This window comes from Schistocerca cancellata, chromosome 8 (genome assembly GCF_023864275.1).
Source record: "Schistocerca cancellata isolate TAMUIC-IGC-003103 chromosome 8, iqSchCanc2.1, whole genome shotgun sequence".
Taxonomy (NCBI): domain Eukaryota; kingdom Metazoa; phylum Arthropoda; class Insecta; order Orthoptera; family Acrididae; genus Schistocerca; species Schistocerca cancellata.
The window spans coordinates 331,166,257-331,190,790 of NC_064633.1; the positions used below are offsets into that span (position 1 = coordinate 331,166,257).

General features: G+C 42.5%; 1 protein-coding gene across 1 annotated transcript in view; it reads right to left on the reverse strand.

Moving 5' to 3' along the window:
* Positions 1 to 24,534, reverse strand: part of LOC126095014 (acetylcholinesterase-like) — a 96,713-nt gene that overhangs the window by 30,419 nt on the left and 41,760 nt on the right. Inside the window, exons 5-7 of the mRNA XM_049909673.1 lie at positions 19,167 to 19,366; positions 13,138 to 13,303; positions 1,102 to 1,283 (exon numbers count right to left, since the gene is read on the reverse strand). Coding sequence (XP_049765630.1) covers positions 1,102 to 1,283; positions 13,138 to 13,303; positions 19,167 to 19,366 — 548 coding nt within the window. The remainder of the gene's footprint in view (positions 1 to 1,101; positions 1,284 to 13,137; positions 13,304 to 19,166; positions 19,367 to 24,534) is intronic.

Sequence of the window (24,534 nt, forward strand, 5' to 3'; positions counted from 1 at the left end):
GACCTAAAAAGCCTATAAAATCCAGTGCCGAGCAAAGCGACAATGACAGGAGCGTCGAAGGAAATGAAAAAGTGTAGCAAAGCGATTACGTAGCTGGCCCATCGGACAAATTATCGTGCATGTGAGCCTGTGATCTGCCTCAGGTGGTTATCTATTTTATGAAAGATGCCACTGTTGATCATGTTGACTTCACTGATGACGATACTACGCAACATCACTTGACACACTTGCTTCGAGTTCATGAGCCCATAGACCGTTGCTACATGCGGTAAACTTGAGATTTGTCTATTGTGTAACTACTATACTACTTGTAAAAGCATTGTATTGAAGATATTGATAATTAAATTATTTATACAAAATCTTGTTACGATTTTATTTCGGTGTTTCCACCAAAAATTTACAGCGCAGACCCACACTGCGCGCGAGCAAAAATTTTTGTTTTTGGTTAACGGTTTAGTCCATAATCAGCGTCCAAATCGTTTGTTAATAGCGCCAGCCTTTGGAAACATGCAGTGACCAAAACAACCTGCCGAGCGATAGGCTTCCTGATTCGTATTGACAATACGCGGAAGATGAGAGCGAGGAAAAAACTCTGCCACATTCAATCGACAAAACTCGGCAAGCAGCGCAACCAGTCAAGCATGGAGAAAGTACGATGTGTCCAAAACTGACTACCTTTCGCTTGCTTCATCGCTGAAACGTTTTGTGCATCTTGCGACTAGCGTACCTCCTTTAATCGAAGAAGCTAGGTAAAATCTTTACAACGTTAACATTTTGCTTTGGCGTTAGTTTTATGTTTTCCTGACTTGTCATTTGTGAGTTACAGAAAAGCAACGATTTGCGTGAAAAATGCTACGTAACTTTTCATTCCTTTCAGCATTATCTGCACGACCTTTGATTTTCCGTTCACACTGTAAAGTCAGCCTGTATACGATACTTCGTCGTACTATTCTCCAGGCAGCACGGAATATGAACATCGTTTATGGGATAATAGGAGTAAAAAAGTGCCATCAGTGTGTTGTTTGAAACAAATGAAGTCCAAGTTCCCCCGGAAAGTGTTGTGCAATAGAGAGGATAGAAGATTCACTGGAGTATGCTCACATCGACAAGCGACTGCGCTTCATCCAGCGTGATGTCTCCCTCCCCAAAGTAGAAGTCGTGGAGCTTCCACGTGGCGTTGATCCGCTCCTCCTCCGTTGGCAGATGGATGTCCGGCGCCGTAGCAACCTCGAACTTCTCGTTGAATGTTCTCAGAACTTCCGGGTCTGTCAGGTAGCCGTCACCTGCAAACCAGAGCCGAGTACATGACACTTGCCATATAAGCTTCAGGCCCAAAACAATTGTGAGAGAATCTGATAAGTTCTATTATACATTTCAACACTCATATACGACTTCCTTTCTGCGCAGAAATTCGCAGACATTTGGCTTTATCTATAAGTCTAATGTATTTTAGAGAGTGAAAGTACGACGGCTTTTTTTTCTGCTGACCTCTATTCGATCACAAAATGGGAGCCACAGGGAAAATCAAAAATGTTTTATTTGCTACAAACTTCCAACTACTTCTCTACATAGTCGCTGTTCCGACGTACACATTTGTCGTAGCATTGTACCAACTTTCCAATACCTTCGTCATAGAAGGCAGCCACCTGTGCTTTCCGTCAATTTACTGAGCTGGTCTGCAGTTCGGGGTGTGAGTGCCAAAATGGTGTCCTCACAGCGAGCGGTTCATGTGAGCAGAGGCGAACATCAGAGGGAGCTAAGACCAGGCTGTATGGTGGGTGATCAAACATTTCCCATTGAAACCGCTGGTGAAGAGTCGTTGTTGCACCTGCAGTGTGCGGCCGAGCATTCTCATGAAGAAGGAAACACTTGCGATTATGTTATGTAGGCTGCACGAAATAATGTGGAATCCCTCAGTACTACTTCACACTTCGCGGGATACTCTACGTTCTAAGCGTCTTTACGTGCTCACTGCGCGCTCAGAACTGAAAAGTGCGATGTGACGTCATCGAGGTGCATACTAGAGACACTGCACAACAAATCTGAACAAAACTTTATTGGATTTTGCACAGTGGTTTTAATTTCGCGATCGATCGGAGGTCAACAAAATCATACCCCTCGTGTGTATATGAGTGTGTGCGCGCGCGCGCGTGTGTGTGTGTGTGAGAGAGAGAGAGAGAGAGAGAGAGAGAGAGAGAGAGAGAGAGAGGGAAAGTCAGAGAGTTTATGCTTTTGTGTTCCGGTATTGCACTGGATTAAATTCCACCTAACATGATACGCATTCGCCACAGTATAAGAGCACGATTACCGTAAGGAGACGACACTCCATGGCCCCTCTACCGAACGGGGTAGCGCAGTAGCACACTGGACTCGCATCCGGCAGGACGACAGTTCAGACCCGTGTCCTGTCATCCACATATAGGTTTTCCGTGATGTTCCTAAGTCGCTCCAGGCAAATGACGGGATGGGACTTTTGAAAGTGCACAGCCGATTTCCTTCGCCACCCTTGACATAATCCAAGCTTGTGCTCTGTCTCTAATGACCTCGATGTCGACAGGACGTTAAATCCTTCCCTCCGCATGGGCCCCTACTTGTGAGAAGCTGAGGTCAGAAACTGATGACGTACAATCATAATTCCAGAACGTCCTGAGTAATTTGAATCAAATCTAGTTTAAGTTGTAACAAAAAGTTGCACTGGACGCCTGTGGCCATTATATGAATACTGATCACGTTTTTTCACCTATTTTTGACCGCTTAAAATAAGTGTCCATAGTCCTCTTGAAATTTCCTGGCATATTAAAACTGTGTGTTGGACCGAGTCTCGAACAAGGGACCTTTGTCTTTCGTGGGCAAAAGCCCTACCAGCTCAGCTACCCAAGAACGATGTACGATCCGTCCTTACATCTGGCAGTACCTCATCTCCTACTTTCAAAATTTTACAAAAGTTCTCTTGTGAAACTTGCAGGACTAGCACTCCTGAAAGAAAGGATATTGCGGAGACGTCGCTTAGCCACAGTCTGGGAAATGTTTCCAGAATTAATTTTCACTCTGCAGCGGAGTGTGCTCTGATGTGAAACTTCCGGGCAGATTAAAACTGTCTGCCGGACCAGACTCAAACTCGGCAGTTTTACCTACCTACATTTAAGACTCAAGCATGAATACATTAAAATGTGCATAACAATTCATAAACTGATTATTTCGTTCATATGTTACTGTGGTATATTTCTGTAACGTTATTTTGTCAAATACAGTTTCGTGGAGAAAAAAAAAAGCTTGCCCGCAAAAGTCAAAGGTTTCGAGTTTTAATCTGCCAGCAAGTTTCATATCCGCGCACACTCCGATGCAGAGTGAAAATTTATTCATTTATGCGTTTCGGGCAAAGTGTCTGATCAAAATATCTGGCAAAAGCATCACCAATTGTCATAAAAGTGCAAACACAACTTCTGGATGACGTTAAAATTAACGTACTCAGTGTCAAATAAGTTTACTTGCCAGACAAAAGAAGGCTTCACACAGAATATGGTGTCACATAATTTCAGTCTTAACATTGCTGCTCAACTGACTGGGTACTGCCATTAGAAAAACCAGGTATCATTACATGTCACCTGGTGGCGTGGTTGTAGTGACGTTGTTATGTTGCGTTAAAGGTCAACAGAAAATTATTAACAAAAACATTAGCAGAAACAAGTGTAAATAACATGATATAGCAGTGATCTCCTCCGAAGGAAAATTAAAAAAACAGTTTAGAGTGGACAAACAGAAAGTATGTATCACTTTGTCACCAACTTTGTCTCGAATGATGATTATTTGGATTCCACACCAATGATCGAGTTTAACCTAGCTCGCTCTGTTCGTCCACGAGACCCTAAAGGCAGTAGATATTAGCGCCCTGGTGGTGTCGCATTCACTGACACAGACACTCGATACAATTCCGTACTATCACTTAATGAACAAAATGAATTTATAAAAAAAATAGCTCAAGTTTGCGATTGGATTGAGGAATTCCCACCAACTAAAACGCAGCATATAATTCTTAACGGACAGAAATCTTCGGACATAAAACTTCCTGCATGCCTCAAGATCTGTATATTGAGCAAGCAGTAAAGGAAACAAAAGAAAAATTCGGGGTAGGTATTAAAATCCATGGAGAAGAAATAAAAAATTTGAGGTTCGCCGATGACATTGTAATTCTGTCAGAGACAGCAAAAGTATTTGTATGGAGTGTAGCCATGTATGGAAGTGAAACATGGACGGTAAATAGTTTGGACAAGAAGAGAATAGAAGCTTTCGAAATGTGGTGCTACAGAAGAATGCTGAAGATTAGATGGATAGATCACATAACTAATGAGGAAGTATTGAATAGGATTGGGGAGAAGAGAAGTTTGTGGCACAACTTGACCAGAAGAAGGGATCGGTTGGTAGGACATGTTCTGAGGCACCAAGGGATCACCAATTTGGTATTGGAGGGCAGCGTGGAGGGTAAAAATCGTAGGGGGAGACCCAGAGATGAATACACTAAGCAGATTCAGAAGGCTGTAGGTTGCAGTAGGTACTGGGAGATGAAGAAGCTTGCACAGGATAGAGTAGCATGGAGAGCTGCATCAAACCAGTCTCAGGACTGAAGACCACAACAACAACAACATGCCTCAAGAAAATGTTATATTACCATTTCTGTTCACAATGTACACTGGAGTGAAAAATTAAAGCAAAAAACCGCCATTTGCCAGTCCTGTGTCTAATTCACGGTACAATCATACAACCCGTCAACCAGACGTGCGTTCGGTCGTGTTCTGCACGTAAGATGGTATTCCGGTCAACGAACAACCATGCCAGAATTGACGAAAGGGCACCAACGAAACGAGGTGCTGTTTGCTGGGTAGCCCCATATCCATAATCGCTGTGTACACAGTCAAGGGCGGTGCGGGATGGCACACTTTCTGCAAAGGAGGGCTATTGAAAGAAAGGAAGCAGGACAGTCGAAAACTGATTTGGCCTAGTACCTTAATGTGAATTGTTCTGTTGTTTCTCGGATGTGACGACAGTTTATAGAGACAGAAACTGTATCCCAAACATCAGGGCAGGTCCGACCTCGTGTGCCCTCAGAAGAGAGGACCGTCGTTTGGTTGTAAGGCCACATCAGTACCTCCTTAATACTGCACGGCAACTGGCATATGACCTCGCAGCATCCACTGCACGTGTTGTATCGAGGTAAACGGTGTGTAGAAGGCTTCGGCAGAATAGCATTTACTGTCAGAGATCTGTTGTGTGTGTACCTCTGACGCGTCTTCACAGTAGGGAACGTCTAGAGTGGAGTCATCAACATGCCAGTTGGACAGTCGAACGTTGGACCAATGTTGTTTTCACAGATGAGTCCCGATTTAGTTTGGAGAGGGCTGATTCTCGATGGGTTTGCACGTTGAGGGAACGCGTAACACGATTTCGGAACCCAAACATTGTGGAAAGAGACCGGTATCGAGGAGGATCCCTAATAGTGTGAGCAGCGGTTATGTTTACCACTAGAACCCCTCTTCACGAAATTGTACGGATGAATCGGCAAGGTTTAACTGCTGAGAGGTATCGTGACGAGATCTTGGGATCTCATTTGCTGTTGTTGCGAGGTACTGTGGGCCCAGACTTCTTACTGATGGACGATAATGCTCGACCTCACATAGCACAGGTGGTTGATTTTTCTTGGAAACGGGAGGTATTGCATGCATGGCGTGGGCTGCTCGCTCTCCCGATTTGATTTCCATAGAGCACGTCTGGAATGCACTAGGGAGGCGGCTTGAATCACGTCAGCATCCACCAATCAAGATTTGCGAGCAGATCTGCAGGAAAAATGGGCGTTATTGCCTCAACACAAGATTGGTGACATCATTCACAGTATGCCCCATCGTTGTCAGGCCTGTATTGCTGCCAGAGGTGGTCACATCCTACACTGAGTACATTAACGAATTGTCGGAATGTGTGTGCAAATCCGATAAACTGGAAGAAACAAAGAACTTTTTGTCTGGTTCTGTATTCTTTACATTGTTTCTACTTTACTATCACCTGTTTATACCGGTTTGTGAAAAATTTAACACAACCTTGCAAAATTTCAATTTGTTGATTTAATTTTGGACAACAGTGTATATAATAACCTACTGGACAACGTCGTAAATTCCATATGGTTCTTCTCGGAGGAGACTTTTGTATACAGAGATGTCGCAACGCTAGAAAATTATATCGAAACGCAAGAAGACCTGCAGAGAATCGACATTTCGTGCCGGTATTTTCACTTGAGCCTCAACATAAACAAATGTGCCGTGTTGCGTATAAATAAGCGGAAAGAGCCGTTATTGTACGATTATATGATGGCCGAACAACCTCTTTAAAAAGACACAACCATTAAATATGGCCGAGTATCCGTATGGAGTGTCTTGAAGTGGAACAAACACGTAAAACTTGTCTTAGGAAAGGCAGATGACAGACTGCAGGCCATCAGCTAAGAAGATCGCTTACGAAACCCACTTTCGACCGAATTTTGAGTACTGTTCATCAGTCTGAGATCCGTACGAGATAGTATTGATAGCGGAAATAGAGCCTATCCAAAGATCAGTTTGTGTTTCGTCACAGGTTCGTTTAATAATTGCAAAAGCATCAGTAAGATTTTCATCCAACTGCAGCGGCAGATGCTACAAGGGAGGCATTGTGCTTTACGGTGTGGTTTATTGTTTGAACTGTGTACGTTCCTAGAGGAGTCAAACAACATGTTGCCTCTTCCTACCTTTCTCTCTCAAAAAGAACACGAAGGTAAAATGAGAGAGGTTCAAGATCACACGGAAGCTTACAAAAATTTGTTTTTCCAGCGCACCATTTGAGACTTTAACGGGTAAGGGAAAAAGTAACAGCAGAACACAAGGTCATTTGCGCCAGACACCTTAAGCTGCCTTGTGCTGTGCTGATCCAGATGTAAATTTTCAAAGTAGCTTAACATATCTTAAAACAATTCTTACTTCTAAATTTGCTTCTCACGATTTACTTGGCGTATTTGACAGGTGGTATGTCGTAGTCCAGCTGCTAGGACACGTATCTCGACCTCTGGAAGCAGCTGAAGAGGACGACTCAGTCAATCATATAAATTTTATGAGCAAAAATGGAATAATTCGTAAAATTGGCTAGGATGATAGCTAAATCTTTAAGGGTGGTAGGACACTGAAACACGTGGGAACGCCTCTTTTTATAGGCTAAGATCAGTGTCCAATGGTTCAACATTGAATTAAATTAAACTTAATGAGTAGTTCAGACAGGCTGGTACCAGAAAACATCACAAGATTCTCATAAGAGCACAGTGAAAAATAGTATTAGTATATTTCATCAGAATATCAGGGGATTAATAAATAAAGTAGATGAGATTCCTGTTTATTTAGAAGATTTAGAAACCGAGGGTGGAACAGATGAACTATGCCTCTCTGATCATCATATAGTCACAGATATGGAAAAGGAAAAGGTAGGTGGATATAAGCTTTCAGCACATGTAAATAGAGACACTATGGAGAGAGAGAGAGTTGTCACATATGTTAAAATCAGTCATGGTGTGAAAAATTTAGAAACTACATAATTTTGTGTAGAGCATGTCCGTGTGAGCTTAAACTAATGGTACTTTTATAATTGTAGCCTTGTATGGGCCCTCATTGGGAAATTTTCAGCTATTTTTGAAAAACTTGGATTCTTTGTTGTACTATCGCTCAGAAGAAGGAAACAAATTACTGTCTGCTGAGATTTCAATTTAGATTTTCTGAAAGAGTTCGATAGAAAGCTAGACTCTGAAATATGACTTGGTTCTTTCAGTTTGACGTCAGTTATTGATTTTCCTACTCAGGTGATACAGGAAAGCAGCACACTAGTAGACAATGTTTTTATACACAAAGATAAATTTAATCAAATAAAATCTTTTCCTGTTATGAATGATCTGTCTGATCATGATACACAGCTAATTACATAGCTCCATACAGTAAAGCAAAACACACCTCCAAAATAGTGCTTCAATTAATGATTTAACAATTGAAAATTTTAGGGAAAGCTTGCAGAAGTTAGACTGGGATGAGGTTTACAGGGAACTTGAAACTAATTTAAAATTTAACCTATTTCATGATACCTTTGTGAGCATATTTGAAAACAGTTTCCCTAAGAAAATTGTGAAATATAATTGTAAGAAACCGTCAAAAAAGCCATGGCTTACTAATGGGATAAAAATATCTTGTAAACAGAAAAGCGAAATGTATCTTATAGCTAGGAGCGTAATGATCCAGAACAAGCAAACATTATAAAAACTACTGCACTGTATTAAGAAAAGTTGTTAAAAAGTCCAGAAGTGTGTGCATTACATCTGAGATTAGCACATGTCATAATAAAGTTAAGACAATTTGGAATATTGTTAAAAGGAAAACAGGGCAGCTCAGAGCACAGGAACACTATATTTCCATCAAACTCAATGAAAAGTTTGTAAACAAAAAGTCAAAAGTAGAAAACATTTTTAATAATCATTTTTAAGTGTTGTACAGAAAGTAGGATCAAGCTATTCATTAGAAAATGCAAGGCAGTATATGAAAGAGGCAATGCATATGCAATTTGATAAAATTGAAATTCAACCCCACCTCAACTACTGAAATAAGAAAAATAAAAAATTTACTCAAAAGTAAAAGCTCAAAAGGAATTGATGGCATTTCCAACAGAGTACTAAAAGCTTGTTCCCAACAGATAAGTAGGATTCTCAGCCACATATGTAGTAACTCACTGAAACAGAGCATTTTCCAGATATTCTGAGATACATTATTGTTAAACCATTGCATAAAAAGGGGATAGATCTCATGCTAACAGCTACCGCCCAATCTCACTTCTGACAGCTTTATCCAAAATTCTTGATAAAATAATGTTTTCAAGGGCAGCATCACATATTTGTAAAAATGAAGTAATAACAAAATGTCAGTTTGGGTTTCAGAAAGGCTTTTCAACAAATAATGCTTTGTATGCTTTCACTGATCCAATATCAAATTGGGATATTTTGTGATACCTCAAAGGCTTTTGACTGCGTGGATCATGAAATTCTTCTAGATAAGCTTAAGTATTGTGGTATATGTGGGACAGTGCACAAATGGTTTAATTCATATTTAACTGGAAGAATGCATAAGGTTGAAATTACCAGTACAGATAGTCTGCAAACATCAGCAGAGTCCTCTAACTGTGGAGGTATCAAGATCAGTGTCCCATAGGGTTCAGTCTTGGACCACTTATTGTCCTTAATATACAGGGTGAGTCACTAACTATTGCTACCTAGAATAACTCCGAAAGTATGATAGGAGCTGAAAAGATTGTAGGGCAAAAGTTGTATGGGACAACGTGTGACATAATATGACATCGGTTTTTTGTTGCTAGTTGGGATCGCTTCAGGGATATGAAGGTCAACTTTGTTTTTTTTTTAATGGGATGCTGTAGTTTGGTACTTATTTTGTGATAGAGGCTATCGAGACGAATCCAACGATGTGTAACAGTAAGGTCTTTGAAGGTCAACGAAGGTCACAAAGGTGGCATGAACATGCATTTACAGAAGGTGTTTGAAGTGATGACCTTTGGTATCAATGCAGTGCTGCAATCTTCTTATCATGGATTGAGTGGTATTCCTTACGCAAGAAAGTTGAATATCGCATAAATCTATTCAGCACTGGACCTTTTACGAATCCCCACAAGAAAAAGTCCAGAGGTGTCAAGACTGGTGAATGAGCCGCGTCCAATCCAACGATTTGGGAATTGTCTCTGCGACTCATTCCTAGTCATCAGCGAAAAATGTACCATACACCCATCGTGTTGATACCACATTCTGTTCCTTGTTCCTAAAGGTATTTCTTCCAATAACAGACCTAATGTTTCTTGCAGGAATGTGGTGCACTTCCTATGATTAAGATTTCCTTCGATGAAATAGGGGCTTATAATTCTGTCCTCCAGAATCCACAACATACATTCACCGACCAGGGTTTATGTTGTGCAACTTGCTGCAGCCAACCTGGATTTTCAGTTGCCCAATAATGCATGTTATGCAAACTAACATTTCCATGGTTCGTGAATGTAGCCTCATGAGCAAATAAAATCAAATTAATAAATGTTCCATCCCTATGAATTTGAAGTTGAGTCCACCGACAGAATTCATATAATCCGTAGCAGTTAATTCTTGGTGGACACTGATATGGTAAGGATGATATTTATTGCGATGCAGAACACGAACAACACTACTCTGGCTCATGCTAGATTAACTTGCGATCTGATGCGAACCAACACAAGGATCTTGGGCCACAGTGGCAAGAGTACCAATTTCCGTTTCCTCGTTGGTAGCTTTCCTTTGCTGGACGTGTTTCCGATGTTTTGAAGATCAAGTTGTTCACACTTTATCATACACATTTGTAAATGTATGAGGTGTAGGGTGAGTACGTTGAGGATATCTTTCAGAGTATAAGTCTCTGGATCTCACTGAATTTCGTTGTCATTCTCCGTAAATGAGAAGCGTATCGACTTGTTCTTCGAAGGAATACGTCATTCATATTCGGTTGATTCGATGATACTAGTCTTACCCTTCCTAAAGGTGTTGTATTGCGAAACCGTCGAATGGTGTTTACATTTCAATGGCACGTAGATGGATACGCCGTATTCGGCGAATATTTACTATTTGCGCGATATACGAGAGAGAATTGTCGGAGCATGTGCTTCGATAAGTGCCGATGTGATACGGAATACCACTCAATCCATGATAAGAAGATTGCAGCATTGCATTGATACCAATGGTCACCACTTCGAACACCTCCTGTAAATGGAAGTTCAAGCCACCTTTTTGACCTTTGTTGACCTTCAAAGACCTAACTGTTACGCATCATTGGATTTGTCTCGATAGCCGCTATCACAAAATAAGTACCAAACTATAGCATCCCATTAAAAAAAGTTGATCTTTATATCTCTGGCGCGACCCCACCTAGCAACAAAAAACCAACGTCATATTATGGTCCCCATTGTCCCATGCAACATTTGTCCCACAAACTTTTCAGCTACTATCATACTTTCAGAGTTATTATAGATGACAATAGCTAGTGCCTCACCCTTTATATTAATGACTAGCCACCCTATATTCATGAAGATGCAAAGCTAATTCTTTTTGCTGATGATACAAGTATAGCAATTACACCCAAAAAACGAGAATCAGCTAAGGAAATGGTAAACAATATCTGTCAGAAAATTATTAAGTTGTTCTCTGCAAATTGACTCTCACTAAATTTTGAGAAAACATAGTATACGCAATTCTGTTAATTAAATGGCATAAAACCATTGATAAATACAGACTTTGAACAGAAGTCTGTTGCTAAGGCAGAATATGCAAAATTTCTGAGTGTGTATATTGATGAGAAATTGAATTCAAAGAAAACCATTGATGCTCTGCTCAAACAGGTAGGTTCAGCTACACATGCTATTAGGGTTATTGCAAATTTAGGCGATAAACATATCAGTAAATTAGCCTACTCTGCCTATATTCATTCACTGATTTCGTATGGCGTCATATTTTGGGATAATTAATCACTAAGAGAAAAGGTATTCATTGCACAAAAGCATGTAACTAGAATAATAGCTGGAGCTCACCGAAGAGCACCTTGCAGGCATTTATTTAAAGAACTCAGGATATTCACAGTACCTTCGCAATACATATATTCATTTATGAAATTTGTTGTTAATAACCCATCCCAATTAAAAAATAGCAGCGAAGTACACAGCTACAACACTAGAAGAAAAGTCAATCTTCACTATTCTAGGTTAAATCAGACTTTGGCACAGAAATGGCTGAATTATGCTGCCACAAAAATCTTTGTCATCTACCAAATAGCATTAAAAGTCTGACAGATCGCCAACGAACATTTAAAAACAAATTAAAGGAATTACTGAATGACAACTCCTACTACTCAATAGTTGAATTTTTAGATATGAAGCAGTAACTGAAAAAAATAATTACATTATGTAAAGAAAACTAACGTTTAAGTGATATGTTCCATATCATTATGAAATGCCGTATTCATGAGCTGTGGAACAAGTAATGTAATGTAATGTAACACAAAATTTCCACTATTGATTCCTTTTTGGCATAATTTTTTATCTTAGTATCATTGCAGTTCCCTAGAATTCCAGATCATTCCAATAAGGTATTCCCAATGACAAGTGAATGTAACCCAGCGTTCTTATTCGAGATGGTGTTTAATCTGTTCAAAAAGTGGCATACAACCAGTCAGTTACTGAATATGCTGACAATATGAAGAAAAGAATTAGTGCCACATGAAAGCGAACTCTCAGACTGAAGGAAAGATATTTGCCAGTTGTAACATAAAGCCGTCAAAATTAGACTAAATCAAATTTCCAGAAATTTTATGACTTCTGTTACAAAGATCGTTTCATAATAGTTAAACAACACAATGTTACCAACCGACAGCATTATAAACAGTGTGGACCTACGGCTGCTGTTACATGTTACTTCTCAATAGCTATTTTCTCATCAGTAATCGTATTCCCAGCTCGACATTAATCTCATTTCCAATACAGATTAGTATTAGATACAGGTATTCAGTGCAACTCATTCGCTAGGAATGTGACAGCAAAATCATTAACCTACTCTTTCGTTATTGGTCCTGAAATTTTTCACATCTTTATTGTGGTCTGTGTTGCCATTGTAACTTCTAATTGGGAAGTAAATATTATATGAAGACCAGACACGACGATATTAGTAATTACAAACAAGTCATCACCTTAAAAGTATTACACGAAAATTAATACGTCGACAAATATGTTTAATCAAGTAGTAAATTTTGTACATCAGCAGATTATTATTGACGTTAATGTTTATTCATGTGTCGTTGAGAATTACAGATACAACAGCTATTACTTGTGATTTCGTAAAATTTGTGGTGTGAAGTTTTGTTTCAGCTGAATGGACATTGTTGATGGAATCAGTAGTGTTCATGCTAAACTAATAATTGCATAAAATCCTTATAGGACCCTTACAGGCCAGTATTCAGGATTCTAAGTCAATGGTCTAAGTCCGACACCTCCACAAAGCGTATCCGATAGCAGACTTACGGAATATGAAGAGAACGCCTTCGCCCGAGTCGACTCCAGTGAGAATCGGCACCTTGTTGAAGCGACCCTCTTTGAGTACAGTGATGGGGTGCTCTCTCACAAACGCATCCTCCACGTCTGGTTCGACTACCGGAGCGAAGGCCAGATGCGAAAGCTTCACCTTCTCCTGAAATACCAGCCATAAATGCAAATTACTTTGTAAAAAAAGTAGAAATTTATTTTCTCTAAAAGTAGACCAGGGACACCACTACAAACTTGTGGTATGCCGCATTGTTTCTCATGTTAGCAAACATTTAATAAAAATCTACCCATATTGTCCATGTAGCACTACGAACCTTGAAAGTACTGTGCGCAGAAGACTTAAAGGATCACTTTTTCGAAACCCCATAACTGTCTCCCATGCGAAACATAGGTTTAAAATTTGTTCAAAGGCGCCTACGATCCTCCTCCCTAATCGTACAAAAGCGTGGCGACCTGCAATGACACTTTCGAGCTCGACGACGGACTCTGCTCCCACCATCGGACGTTTCAAACCCTTTCTAAAGAAATCGTGGGGCTGCACCCCCACTAAACGTGATTAGACAACTTTGGACGGCAGCGCGACCGTACATTGTGCTCTTGTCTACAATTTGGAACCATTAGAGATTGTTCAAAACCATTCGTCGAAATTTGAACGTGATCTGTGACAGGAAAGGATACTTATGCATTTTCATCCCTTATTTTTCGCGCCCTCTTGTGGCGTGATCACAGGGGGCAGAGAGGGAAGGGGAGGATGCACCACTGAGATATGGGTGAATAAAATGGTAAAGGGTCCCTCTAAGATCCCTGAGTGTTGCAACATCCTGGGCGCAATCCCGCACCTTAGTTGACCACGTTAAAAATATACCTGTCCAAAACCTCCACTCTGGCTCTTGGAAGGTCTTCAACAGACATGCTGCCCCGTACAAATTCTTCATTCTCCGATGGATCTCATGTGTCCTCCGATAGCAAAGAAAAGAATAACAGCATGGTGGTCCTGTTTGAACGCGTTTGGTGATAACGTCGCCGCATTTACGAGACGCACATCGGAAAGACACGAATGCCACACTAATCTCTTTCCTACATGTCGGTTCTTATACACTCGCATCATAGTTGATGCATATACCCTGCAGAAATGTCCTCAAACCGAAACTTTTTGATTGCGTTTTGCGGGGTGTATGAGAAAAGTAAGGAGACTGACAGCACTACGAGCGATCTGGTAACACTGTGTTGTTCCACTTGTGTAGACCGGTGTGTTCTTCCCCTCCAGACGCTCTGTCCGGGTCTAAGCTCCATACAGCCATCATGTGATTTTTGAGAGAGCCATCAGTGAAGGTTATTTTTTGCGTGTGTTACGAAACTAGAACAGTGGAATTTAGAGTATCGTTATACCATCAAGTTTTATCTCAAAAATGGGGAATAATCGAGAGTGACCTTGAAAAGTTGAAACAGGCCTATGGGGAACATTCTTCATCAAGACCACAAGTTTTTCGCTTGTACACATCATTTCTGGAGGGCCTAGAACACGGTAGAATGTAAATGTCGTGTGACTAGGGCCTCCCATCGTGTAGACCGTTCGCCGGGTGCAAGTCTTTCGATTTGACGCCACTTCGGCGACTTGTGCATCGATGAGGATGAAACGATGATAATTAGGACAACATAACACCCAGTCTCTGAGAGGAGAAAATATCCAACCCAGCCGGGAAACGAACCCGGGCCCTTAGGATAGACATTCTGTCGCGCTGACCACACAGCTACCGGGGTCGGACTAGAACACGGTGAAGATGAATCTCGTTCAGGGAGACCTTCAACTTGTGAGAGCAGACAGACGTTCAACAATATTGATTATGGCTGACCTATTAAACATTTTCACCGTAAAACAAATTTTTAGAGAAGTTTGCACATGCAAAAGATCTGTGCCAAAATGGTGCCGAATGTCCTCACAACTGACCAGAAGGACGATCGGAAAAAAGTGTGCTTTGATCTTCTTGGTAAGATTGTCAATGACCACGAATGGTTCAGTCGTGTGATCACAGGTGATACATCTTGGATTTTTGAGTACGATCCTCAGACAAAGCGGCAAAGCGAGGAGTGACACAATGAGACAGCTCCTCGATCTAAAAAAGCTCGCATTTGCAAATCAAAGATCAAAACAAGGATGATTTGCTTTTTCGACAGTAGGGATATAGTGCATGAAGAATTTGTTCTTCCAGAACAAACTGTCAATCAAGTGTTTTATAGATACGTCCTTGAAAGGCTGAGGAAAAGGGCGAATCGAGTGACACCTGACATTGCAGATAAGTGGATACTACATCATAACAATGCCCATGTCACACGGCCACTTCCAGCGCGGAACGTGTGACCCCAAAGAGCATTCCTGTTGTTCCATAGACCCTTTCTTCACCTGATCAGAGTCGTTGTGAGTTTTTCTTCCGAAATTTATAAATGTCTTAAAAGAGCGTCATTTTGGGACTCTTAAGAACATTAAAAGGCCCCACTAGTTGAAGCCTTTCAGTGCGCGTTCCAAGACTGAGAACAACGACATCGAACCACTTTGAAGTTGACAACATAGTTATTTGAAAAAATAAAACTTTGGGAGGTAAAAAATCTGTCTCGTTGGTTTTCGCACACACCTCGTATATCATACACTGCTGCGACCGCAAGTCGCAACACTTCCATTCAGCAACGGAGGGTAAATAGGGTGTAGCCTATACGGCCATTGAACCGAGTCCGGCAGAAAATTCCAGAGGACTGGTGCAGAAGTCGCTTGCAGAGCGGAACTATGTTTTACGTCACGCATCACGTGAAACAGATAGTGCGGGGCATAGTACCACCGTGCACCAGGTTATGTGTCGCATGCTGCAACTTAACCCAGAGAGTTCCAGTGAGGTTTTGATTGACCGCCAGATCCATTTCCAGTTGCAGCTTCCGCTGTAGATTCAATCATCGTATCTGAGCCATCTGAAGAGTATCCTCTGCTCTTCGACAACACCTGACACTCCCACAGTAGTGTCTACGCAGGATAATAGACTCTATCGTGCAACCGACTTAGCCTCAGCTAGGAATATTGTACAACAATTTCTTGAACATAGGTACTTGTTCGTCACAGATAAAATATGTGTTTTTGGAAATAGAGTTGTCATTTCACTAGTTGTGCTTGTAGACATGCGCGCCCTTGTTTACACTCACATCAGAGACACCTCACGGTATCGACAAAGTGTGTCTACAATATGCATATCGCGATAATAACGTTCGTAAATATTGTTTGTGTTTAACACTCTCACGGATACCTTTTTATCAACGAAAGTCAGCCACCTTTTACATGCCACTGATTGTAGTACCTCATTACGTATACATCAGAGACAACAACGGCAGAGTTATCGACTCAAAGATCTTTGAACGTTCGTTTGTCTGTCATGGAAAAATCTAAAAATAATCTGTGTACAATGTTTGTATCTGTTGAGATTTTCAGGAACATAATATTAACTGATGTACAGTATCATCCCACATACAGAGACCTTGGTCACCATTCAAATCCTCATGACAAAAACAATGAATTTAGAAAATACAGGATGTCGTCTCTAACAAACGACAGGCGTATTTTCTCTAATGTTTTGGTTGTTGTTGTTTTGGTCTTCAGTTCAGAGACTTGTTTGATGCAACTCTCCATGCTACTCTATCCTGTGCAAGGTTCTTCATCTCCCAGTACCTACTGCAACCTACATCCCTCTGAATCTGTTTAGTGTATTCATCTCTTGGTCTCCCTCTACGATTTTTACCCTCCACGCTGCCCTCCAGTACTAAATTGGTGATCCCTTGATGCCTCAGAATATGTCCTACCGACCGATCCCTTCTTCTAGTCAAGTTGTGCCACAAATTTCTCTTCTCTCCAATTCTATTCAATACCTCCTCATTAGTTATGTGATCTACCCATCTAATCTTCAGAATTCTTCTGTAGCACCACATTTCGAAAGCTTCTATTCTCTTCTTGTCTAAACTATTTATTGTCCACGTTTCACTTCTATACAAGGGCACACTCCATACAAGTACTTTCAGAAACGGCTTCCTGACGCTTAAATCGATACTCGATGTTAACAAATTTCTCTTCTTCAGAAACGCTTTGGTACGTATCTGAAATTTCGGTTTTGCAGTGCGTAGCTGGAGTCAGCCCAAACAAATACTGCTCATCACGTCTTTCAAGCGAATCCCAGCGTTGAGGGAAAGTATCGATTTGTTTTGCGTTACAAATAAAAGGATTTTTAAAGGGGAATCTTATGTTCCTATTTGATAGAACGGTTCAAAATTACTCTAGTGTGATATTAGTTTTATCTATATTTATTCACTGGTACAGTAAAACACCAAGAATAACCAGCACTCCAGCAGCTACAGCGCCGCCCTGGTGTGCACTGACTACCACCGCCATTAGGACATCTCTTATTTTTCCCCAAAAAATTTTCTTTTCGAAAAATTTTACGCTCATCCTTTAAATGTTTTCTGTTTGGTTACATCTACTCTGGAAGAAAACTCATCTCAGTGGGATGATATTAACCTGTGTCGACTAGAGTGACATGTTTTAATATTGGAATTTTAGGTTTCGTAATTTTTCGTTAGTTTAAGAGGTAGTAATGACTGGATAAAATGTCAATTAAACGCCTTTTTATCTTTTACGATCCGTTTAATGTTATTGAAGCTATTTTCTTTTCAGTGTTTTGTTTCTTGTCATCTGGTTACAGTGTACGATGTTCTTGAACACAACAAAATACAAATTCTTTTTGCGCCACGTCTACAGTCAATAGTCCGTCTAAATCTTGCATTAATTTAATCCAACGTTTCTGCAGAGTCATGAACAACTTACAAGTCCTTAACTACCCCTTTACCACCCACAACTGAGATGCTGCTCATCCCTGTCGAAGAGCATTCTTGAATAAAATTAGTGTTCATGATCTTCAGGCAAGAGAACAAACCTCTGCTCTTGATTGACACGAAGTCACCAATGTTTTCTCTGAAATGAAGATGAAAGTGCATTAGGATAAGGAAATAAGCGAATTAAAACCACTAATAAATGGTAATTAGAATAATACTAAACTCAGTGCACTCAAGTCGGCCGGGGTAATAGTGCTTCGATCTCAGCAAATTTTTTTTTGGGTGATTCAAACAATACTAGAGGGTAAGTGTTCAAAAATACTGAAGTTGAAAAACAAGGGACACCCTAACCGCCCAGCAGCAGAGCTGCTTTGTCGTTGCTGGAGTACCGGTTATTTTTCGTGTTTTACTGGCGCTGCTAATATATATATCGATAGAACAGATATCACACTAGACTAATTTGGAACCGGTTTATAGAATGGCCACGTAAAATTCCGCATTAAAAATCATTTTGTTTGCAACGCTAAACAAACCGACGATAATCGTCGACACTGAATGTCTCATGAAATACCGACACGAGCCATATTTGCTTGGGTTGGTTCATATGGTTCTGAGCACTATGGGACTTAACAGCTGAGGTCATCAGTCCCCTAGAACTTAGAACTACTTAAACTTAACTAACCTAAGGACATCACTCACATCCATGCCCGAGGCAGGATTCGAACCTGCGACAGTAGCGGTCGCGCGGTTCCAGACTGAAGCGCCTAGAACCGCTCGGCCACCTCGGCCGGCTGCTTGGGTTCATTCCAGTGACACACGGCAAAAATGAGACTGTAGATGGTTGCTGAAATATCACAGAAAATACGCCTGAACGACTTAGGAGGGAGGGTCGGTATAAAATGTTACAGACTACGCTGAAGCTTATGTAATGAAGGAATGAGAAGGTTCTTAGCAGAATTGCCGAGGAAATGAATGTCTGGAAGAAACTAGAAGAAAGTACAGCGTTAGCTAGGACACTAGGGATTAGCTTCCATCAGTACCTAACCGGTCGGAGAACCGATGTTCCAAACAGGATGCTAGACCTCCTGGGACGCCAGTGGGCCCAACGACAGCCAGCGCTGCGCCCCCTGGCTGCCAGCTATACTCACGTCGTCAGTGAGGATCTCGTTGCCGCGGTCGACGAGGTCGCTGGCCTCCTGCGCCCTGAGGAAGGCCGCCAGCTCCTGGGAGTCGTTGGTCTGCAGGCCGAGCAGCGCGCCCAGTCGGAAGGCCATGTCGCGGGCGTTGGGGAAGATCCCCCACGGTGACACCGACTGCCCGTTCTGGATGATCACCCCGCGGAACAGACCTGCGCACACGTCCGGCTTCTAAGGTAGCCGCTGCTTCAGCCCAAAAGACATAGTCCAAATTATCCCTGCAACCCACATCGGTTTACCACATGCCGTGAAACCAGGATGCCCCTTAAGTTCACAGAGATTAGTGACCACAAGGTCTTTGTAGCGAGACTGAGTACACCGACATCAAAATCCATCAAAAACAAACGCAAGGCGTATCAGTTTATAAAATACAGGTAAAAGCTCTCTTGTCTGCTTCCTAAGAGACAATCGCCATTCCTTCCAAACTGTGTAAGCATAGACCAAATGTGGCTCCAGGAATAACAAAGCTCGCAGACATTTTGAAAAATTTCTCTTTGTTTGGATGCAAACCTTGCGTAACGAAACATTTTCGTAAATACTGGTGTCGTAATTTGTCGATCGTGCAGCTTCTCTAGAATAAATGATTGTGAATCGAACCCCTCAGTTGCCGACAGGTGTTGTTGATATACCTCAATGCGGACAGCTGAAAATTGAGTCCCGACCGGGACTCGAACCTGGGATCTCCTGCTTACAGGGAAGAAGCTCTATCCATACTTTTTTATTTATTTATTTTTTTACTCTCAATTTGTTCGTTATAGTTCGTTGCAGACGTCCCCTGACGCCCGTTGAAGTTCGTTATTGATTCATTCACTCAGGTTTTTTTATAATTTTCTTTTATTTTATAGACGGCAGCTAACCCTCTGACCGAACACGCTGAGCTACCGTACCGGCATACATCTGAGACACCGAGGACACAGATGTATAGAGCGACTTCAGGGACTTATCCCTTGCAAGCTTCTCGTAGGACCCACAGTCCCAACTGTCCACAAACTACATTCGTAATGTTCGTAATAGATATTTGCCCATCCACTCATTACTCGCGCCAACTAAGGTGACGATTCCTGTAAGAGTTCGGGCAACATGTGCGAATTCGCACAGACGAAGGTCATTGGCTGGGTAGCCTTTAACTGTATATGAAGATAGTAACTGTTGCCGAAAGAACAGATACCATAGGTGACTGTGCAGCTTCTCTAGAACAAATGATTATGAATCGAAACCCTCAGCTGCCGATAGGTGTTGTTGATATACCTCAATGGGGACAGCTGAAAATGTGTGACACGAACCCGTGATCTCCTACTTACATGGCAGACGCTCTATCCATCTGTCGGCAGCTGCGGGTTTGACACTTGGAAGAAGCTCCACGGAATTCAACCGGGCTATACATTCTACACCTCTCATTCGTCAAGCCGCATAGATCGCATCTACGTTACTCGCTCCCTTGCTGATGGCACACGTCATGCGGAAGTCTGGCCTATGGCCTTTTCAGAGCATGATGCGTACTTCTGTGACGTCACTCTCGCCCGACAGCGAGTGTGGCATAGTCGTGGTCTGTGGAAACTCAATGTCGCTCAGCTGACCTCCTCAGACTGTCGCCGAATAGTCGAAGAAGCGTGGACACGCTGCCGCCATCGTCGAGAAGCCTATGACTCCACCTTATCATGGTGGCTCTCCTGTGCAAAGCCAACCCTCAGGAAGACGCTGATGAGTTATGGGAAGGAATTTAAGGCGTGGCAAACTAATACCCTGCACTTCTACTACACCATACTACGTGACTGTGCGACGATGCCTTTCTCGCCAGCCCGGCAGTCGATGGTCCATCGCATGAAGGCGCAGATCTCCTTGATCATGCGGCGTTACTTGGAAGGAACTGTAGTCCGTTCGCGTGCTTCAAATCGTATCCCTCAAGAACGTCCGTCGATGTACCACCTCCTTCAGGAACGACAACGACGACGACGAGCTCTGATCCAAGTACTCACTGATGTGGAAGGGCGCCGGCATGACACCCAACAAAGCATCGGTCGTGTTCTCCATGCTCATTTTGCCGGGCTATACGCAGCCGTACCGCATTCTGCAGCACTGATCACAGAAGTCGCTCAGCTTACCACGAACACTCTTCCGGAGGATGCAATGCATGACCTCCAAGACGACGTAACCACAGATGAAGTGGTAGATGCTATCAAGGCGGGTACCGATAACAGATCTCCTGGACCTGACGGTATACCCATAGTTTTCACTATTTGTTGGCTTCCACGTGGACGGCAATCGCACAAGAGCTGATGTCACCGATGACAGTGGTCCCGAGCGCCTTTCTAGATGGCATTATTATCCCCGTCCATAAACCGCACGGGTTATCGAGGGTCCAGGACTATGGACCAATTACTTTGCTCAACAGCGACATGAAAATATTCACACGGCTATTGGCATCGCGACTCAAGAAGGTCGCACGTTACGTCACATCCTGAGACCAGACTTCCCTAGGAGTCGACAACAACATCCGTACGGCCCTTTGCCGTTACAGAGACATGATAGCATTGGCGCATTATCAACGTCTCCCTGGCACCTTGGCTTCACTGGACTTTATCCAGGCTTTCGACCGTGTTGACCACTTCTATTTACGGACAGTTCTTCAGCATATGGGATTTCCTGGCGGTATTGTCACAGTGGTTATGCGTCTGTTGAGTAGTGCAACCTCTAAAATCTTGTACAATGGTCGCCTCACATCGCCCTTGGTCATCGCACGATCTGTACAACATGGCTGCCCTCTTTCCACGATTTTTTATGCTTTCGCCTTGGAACCCCTGCTCCAGGGCATGTGCCAACGTTTGGAAGGTATGGCTGTGTACGGCCAACGTTTTTGTTGTACAGCCTACGCAGACGACATGGTACTATATCTGCGCAGTGAAGATGAAGTACGAGCGGCACTGAAATGGGTGGCGACTTACGGCGAAGCGTCAGGGAGCTGCCTCAACGTGTCAAAATCCAAGGTCCTGCTCATTGGAGAGGGCTTGACGGAGAGATGCGTTGCGCCCCGTAGCGTCGCCGCCACCATAACATGTCTTGGACTTGATTTCGCAGCAGATCTGCGCCGCTCAGCGACTATCAATGGCAGACGCTTGCTACAGACAACCAGAGCAAATCTCGCAGATCACCGGCTACGAGCTCTCGACGTTATCCAACGCGCGCAATACGTGAACATGTATCATGCTTCCCGTATACCACACGTGGCTCAAGTACTACCAGTCCCAAATCTCCTGGCCCGACGACTGTTGATGGCTTTCGGCTCCTTCGTCAGCTCGGGGATGTTATTCAAGATGCAATATGAATCCCTTGCACTGCCATGAGATCGTGGCGGGGTGGGACTCATCCACGTGCCGACTCGTGTCAAGGCACTTTACGTCAGCTCCCCAACTAAAACTTTGGCATCGTTGCCCGCAGAGCCTTCCTAGCCTCCTGCTTCACAATTTTGCGCCGGCCTCCATGTTCGCTCCAGTAATGGTATCGACCATTCCAACCCCGTTTTATTACATCCAACAATTTTTCCTGGAGTTCAGTTATGTCTAACGGTCCTTACCGCATACACGTTTGTACCTCACGAAAACAGTTTCCGAATTGTTACAGCAATTCCGCCCGTCCAACCCCATCGAACGTAAGTATCCACAGTACGTGTGGCGACACATATGGAAGGCGATCCATGCGCGTTTTCTCGAATCAGACGTTCAATCAGCGTGGTACATCACCGTGAATGGCAAACAAGTTAACCGAGATCGTCTACACCGCATCCATCTCGACGATTCATCCCTCTGCACCCACTGTGGAGTGGATGACACGGATGTCCACCGGTTCCACTGTGGCACAGCGTTCGACGTCTGGACACTTGCGCGGCGAATTTTGGCGTTTCTTACTCGACAGACACCAGCTCAGATCGACGTCCACTTACTTTTGTACCCCGATAAGACTTTCTACCCCTCCGCCAAAACTCACTCTGTGAATTGGATCTGTAGCCACACGATCCGCTATCTTTATACTTCTGGTGACAAGTCTACGCTAAGATATTGGACTTATCTCAACGAACGACACTGCGTCCTGATACACAACCCACGCTATAAGCAATATTTTTCCAATTTCTTACGGAGCACCTTCAATGACCCACCTCGTAGCTGGAACGTCCAAGCCCTGAGAATCTGAAAACTGTATTAACCGAACCGAACTGAATAGATCTGCTACCCAGAACCCACGCCTGCGCAATGAGGAGACACGTTTGGACGAGCTGGCCTACTGTAGGCGGAGACACTTCAGGCGCTCCTGTAAGAACTGGTCTTTAACTACAAGTCCCACGCGCACGACGACTTTATATATATATATATATATATATATATATATATATATATATATATATATGTAAACTAAAATAAAATAAAAATTCCTTATTTATTCCTCACAATTTCTTCTTAAAGGAAAATGAAATTTGATTTTGGCTTTGAGAAACTTTTTTTTTTTTGTTCCAAAAGATTACTTCTTGGCCATCAAGACGAAGGAGACTAATTTTTGTTTACTGGAAGGAGAAACCAGTCTAATTGGAGTATTTGTTCTCTTTTGAAAAAAAAAAGAGGGTTGGCAAAAAAAAAGAAAGATGTTTAGGGCTCGGCCTATTACGCCAGTGGTCTCGGGTTCGATTCCTCCTCTGGCACTTTTTTCCTTCTGTTTCATTTTCTTTTGTTATTCCACCAATTATAGAAAAAAAAGATAGATAGAGTGCCTGCCATGTAAGCAGGAGATCCCAGGTTCTAGTCCCGGTCGGATCACACATTTTCAGCTATCCCCATTGAGGTATATCAACAACACCGGCAGGCAGCTGAGGGTTTCGATTCATAATCATTTATTCAAAGGAGACACTTTCTCGTTCGTTGTGACTCAAATATGTACATGACTGAAGGCGCTGGATAAAGTTTTTAGCTTGCCTGTAGAAACAAAAGTCGTATAATATTTCTTGTAAGTATAAAAATTAGTAAACAAGGAAATAACATTGGAAATTCAATAACAGTTCGTGCAAATACACATGAGTTTTAATCACACTACCTTTCAAATCTAATATGTACGAAATAATACGAATAGTGTTGAAAAAAATGGTTCAAATGGCTCTGAGCACTATGGGACTCAACTTCTGAGGTCATTAGTCCCCTAGAACTTAGAACTAGTTAAACCTAACTAACCTAAGGACACCACACACATCCATGCCCGAAGCAGGATTCGAACCTGCGACCGTAGCGGTCTCGCGGTTCCAGACTGCAGCGCCTAGAACCGCACGGCCACTTCGGCCGGC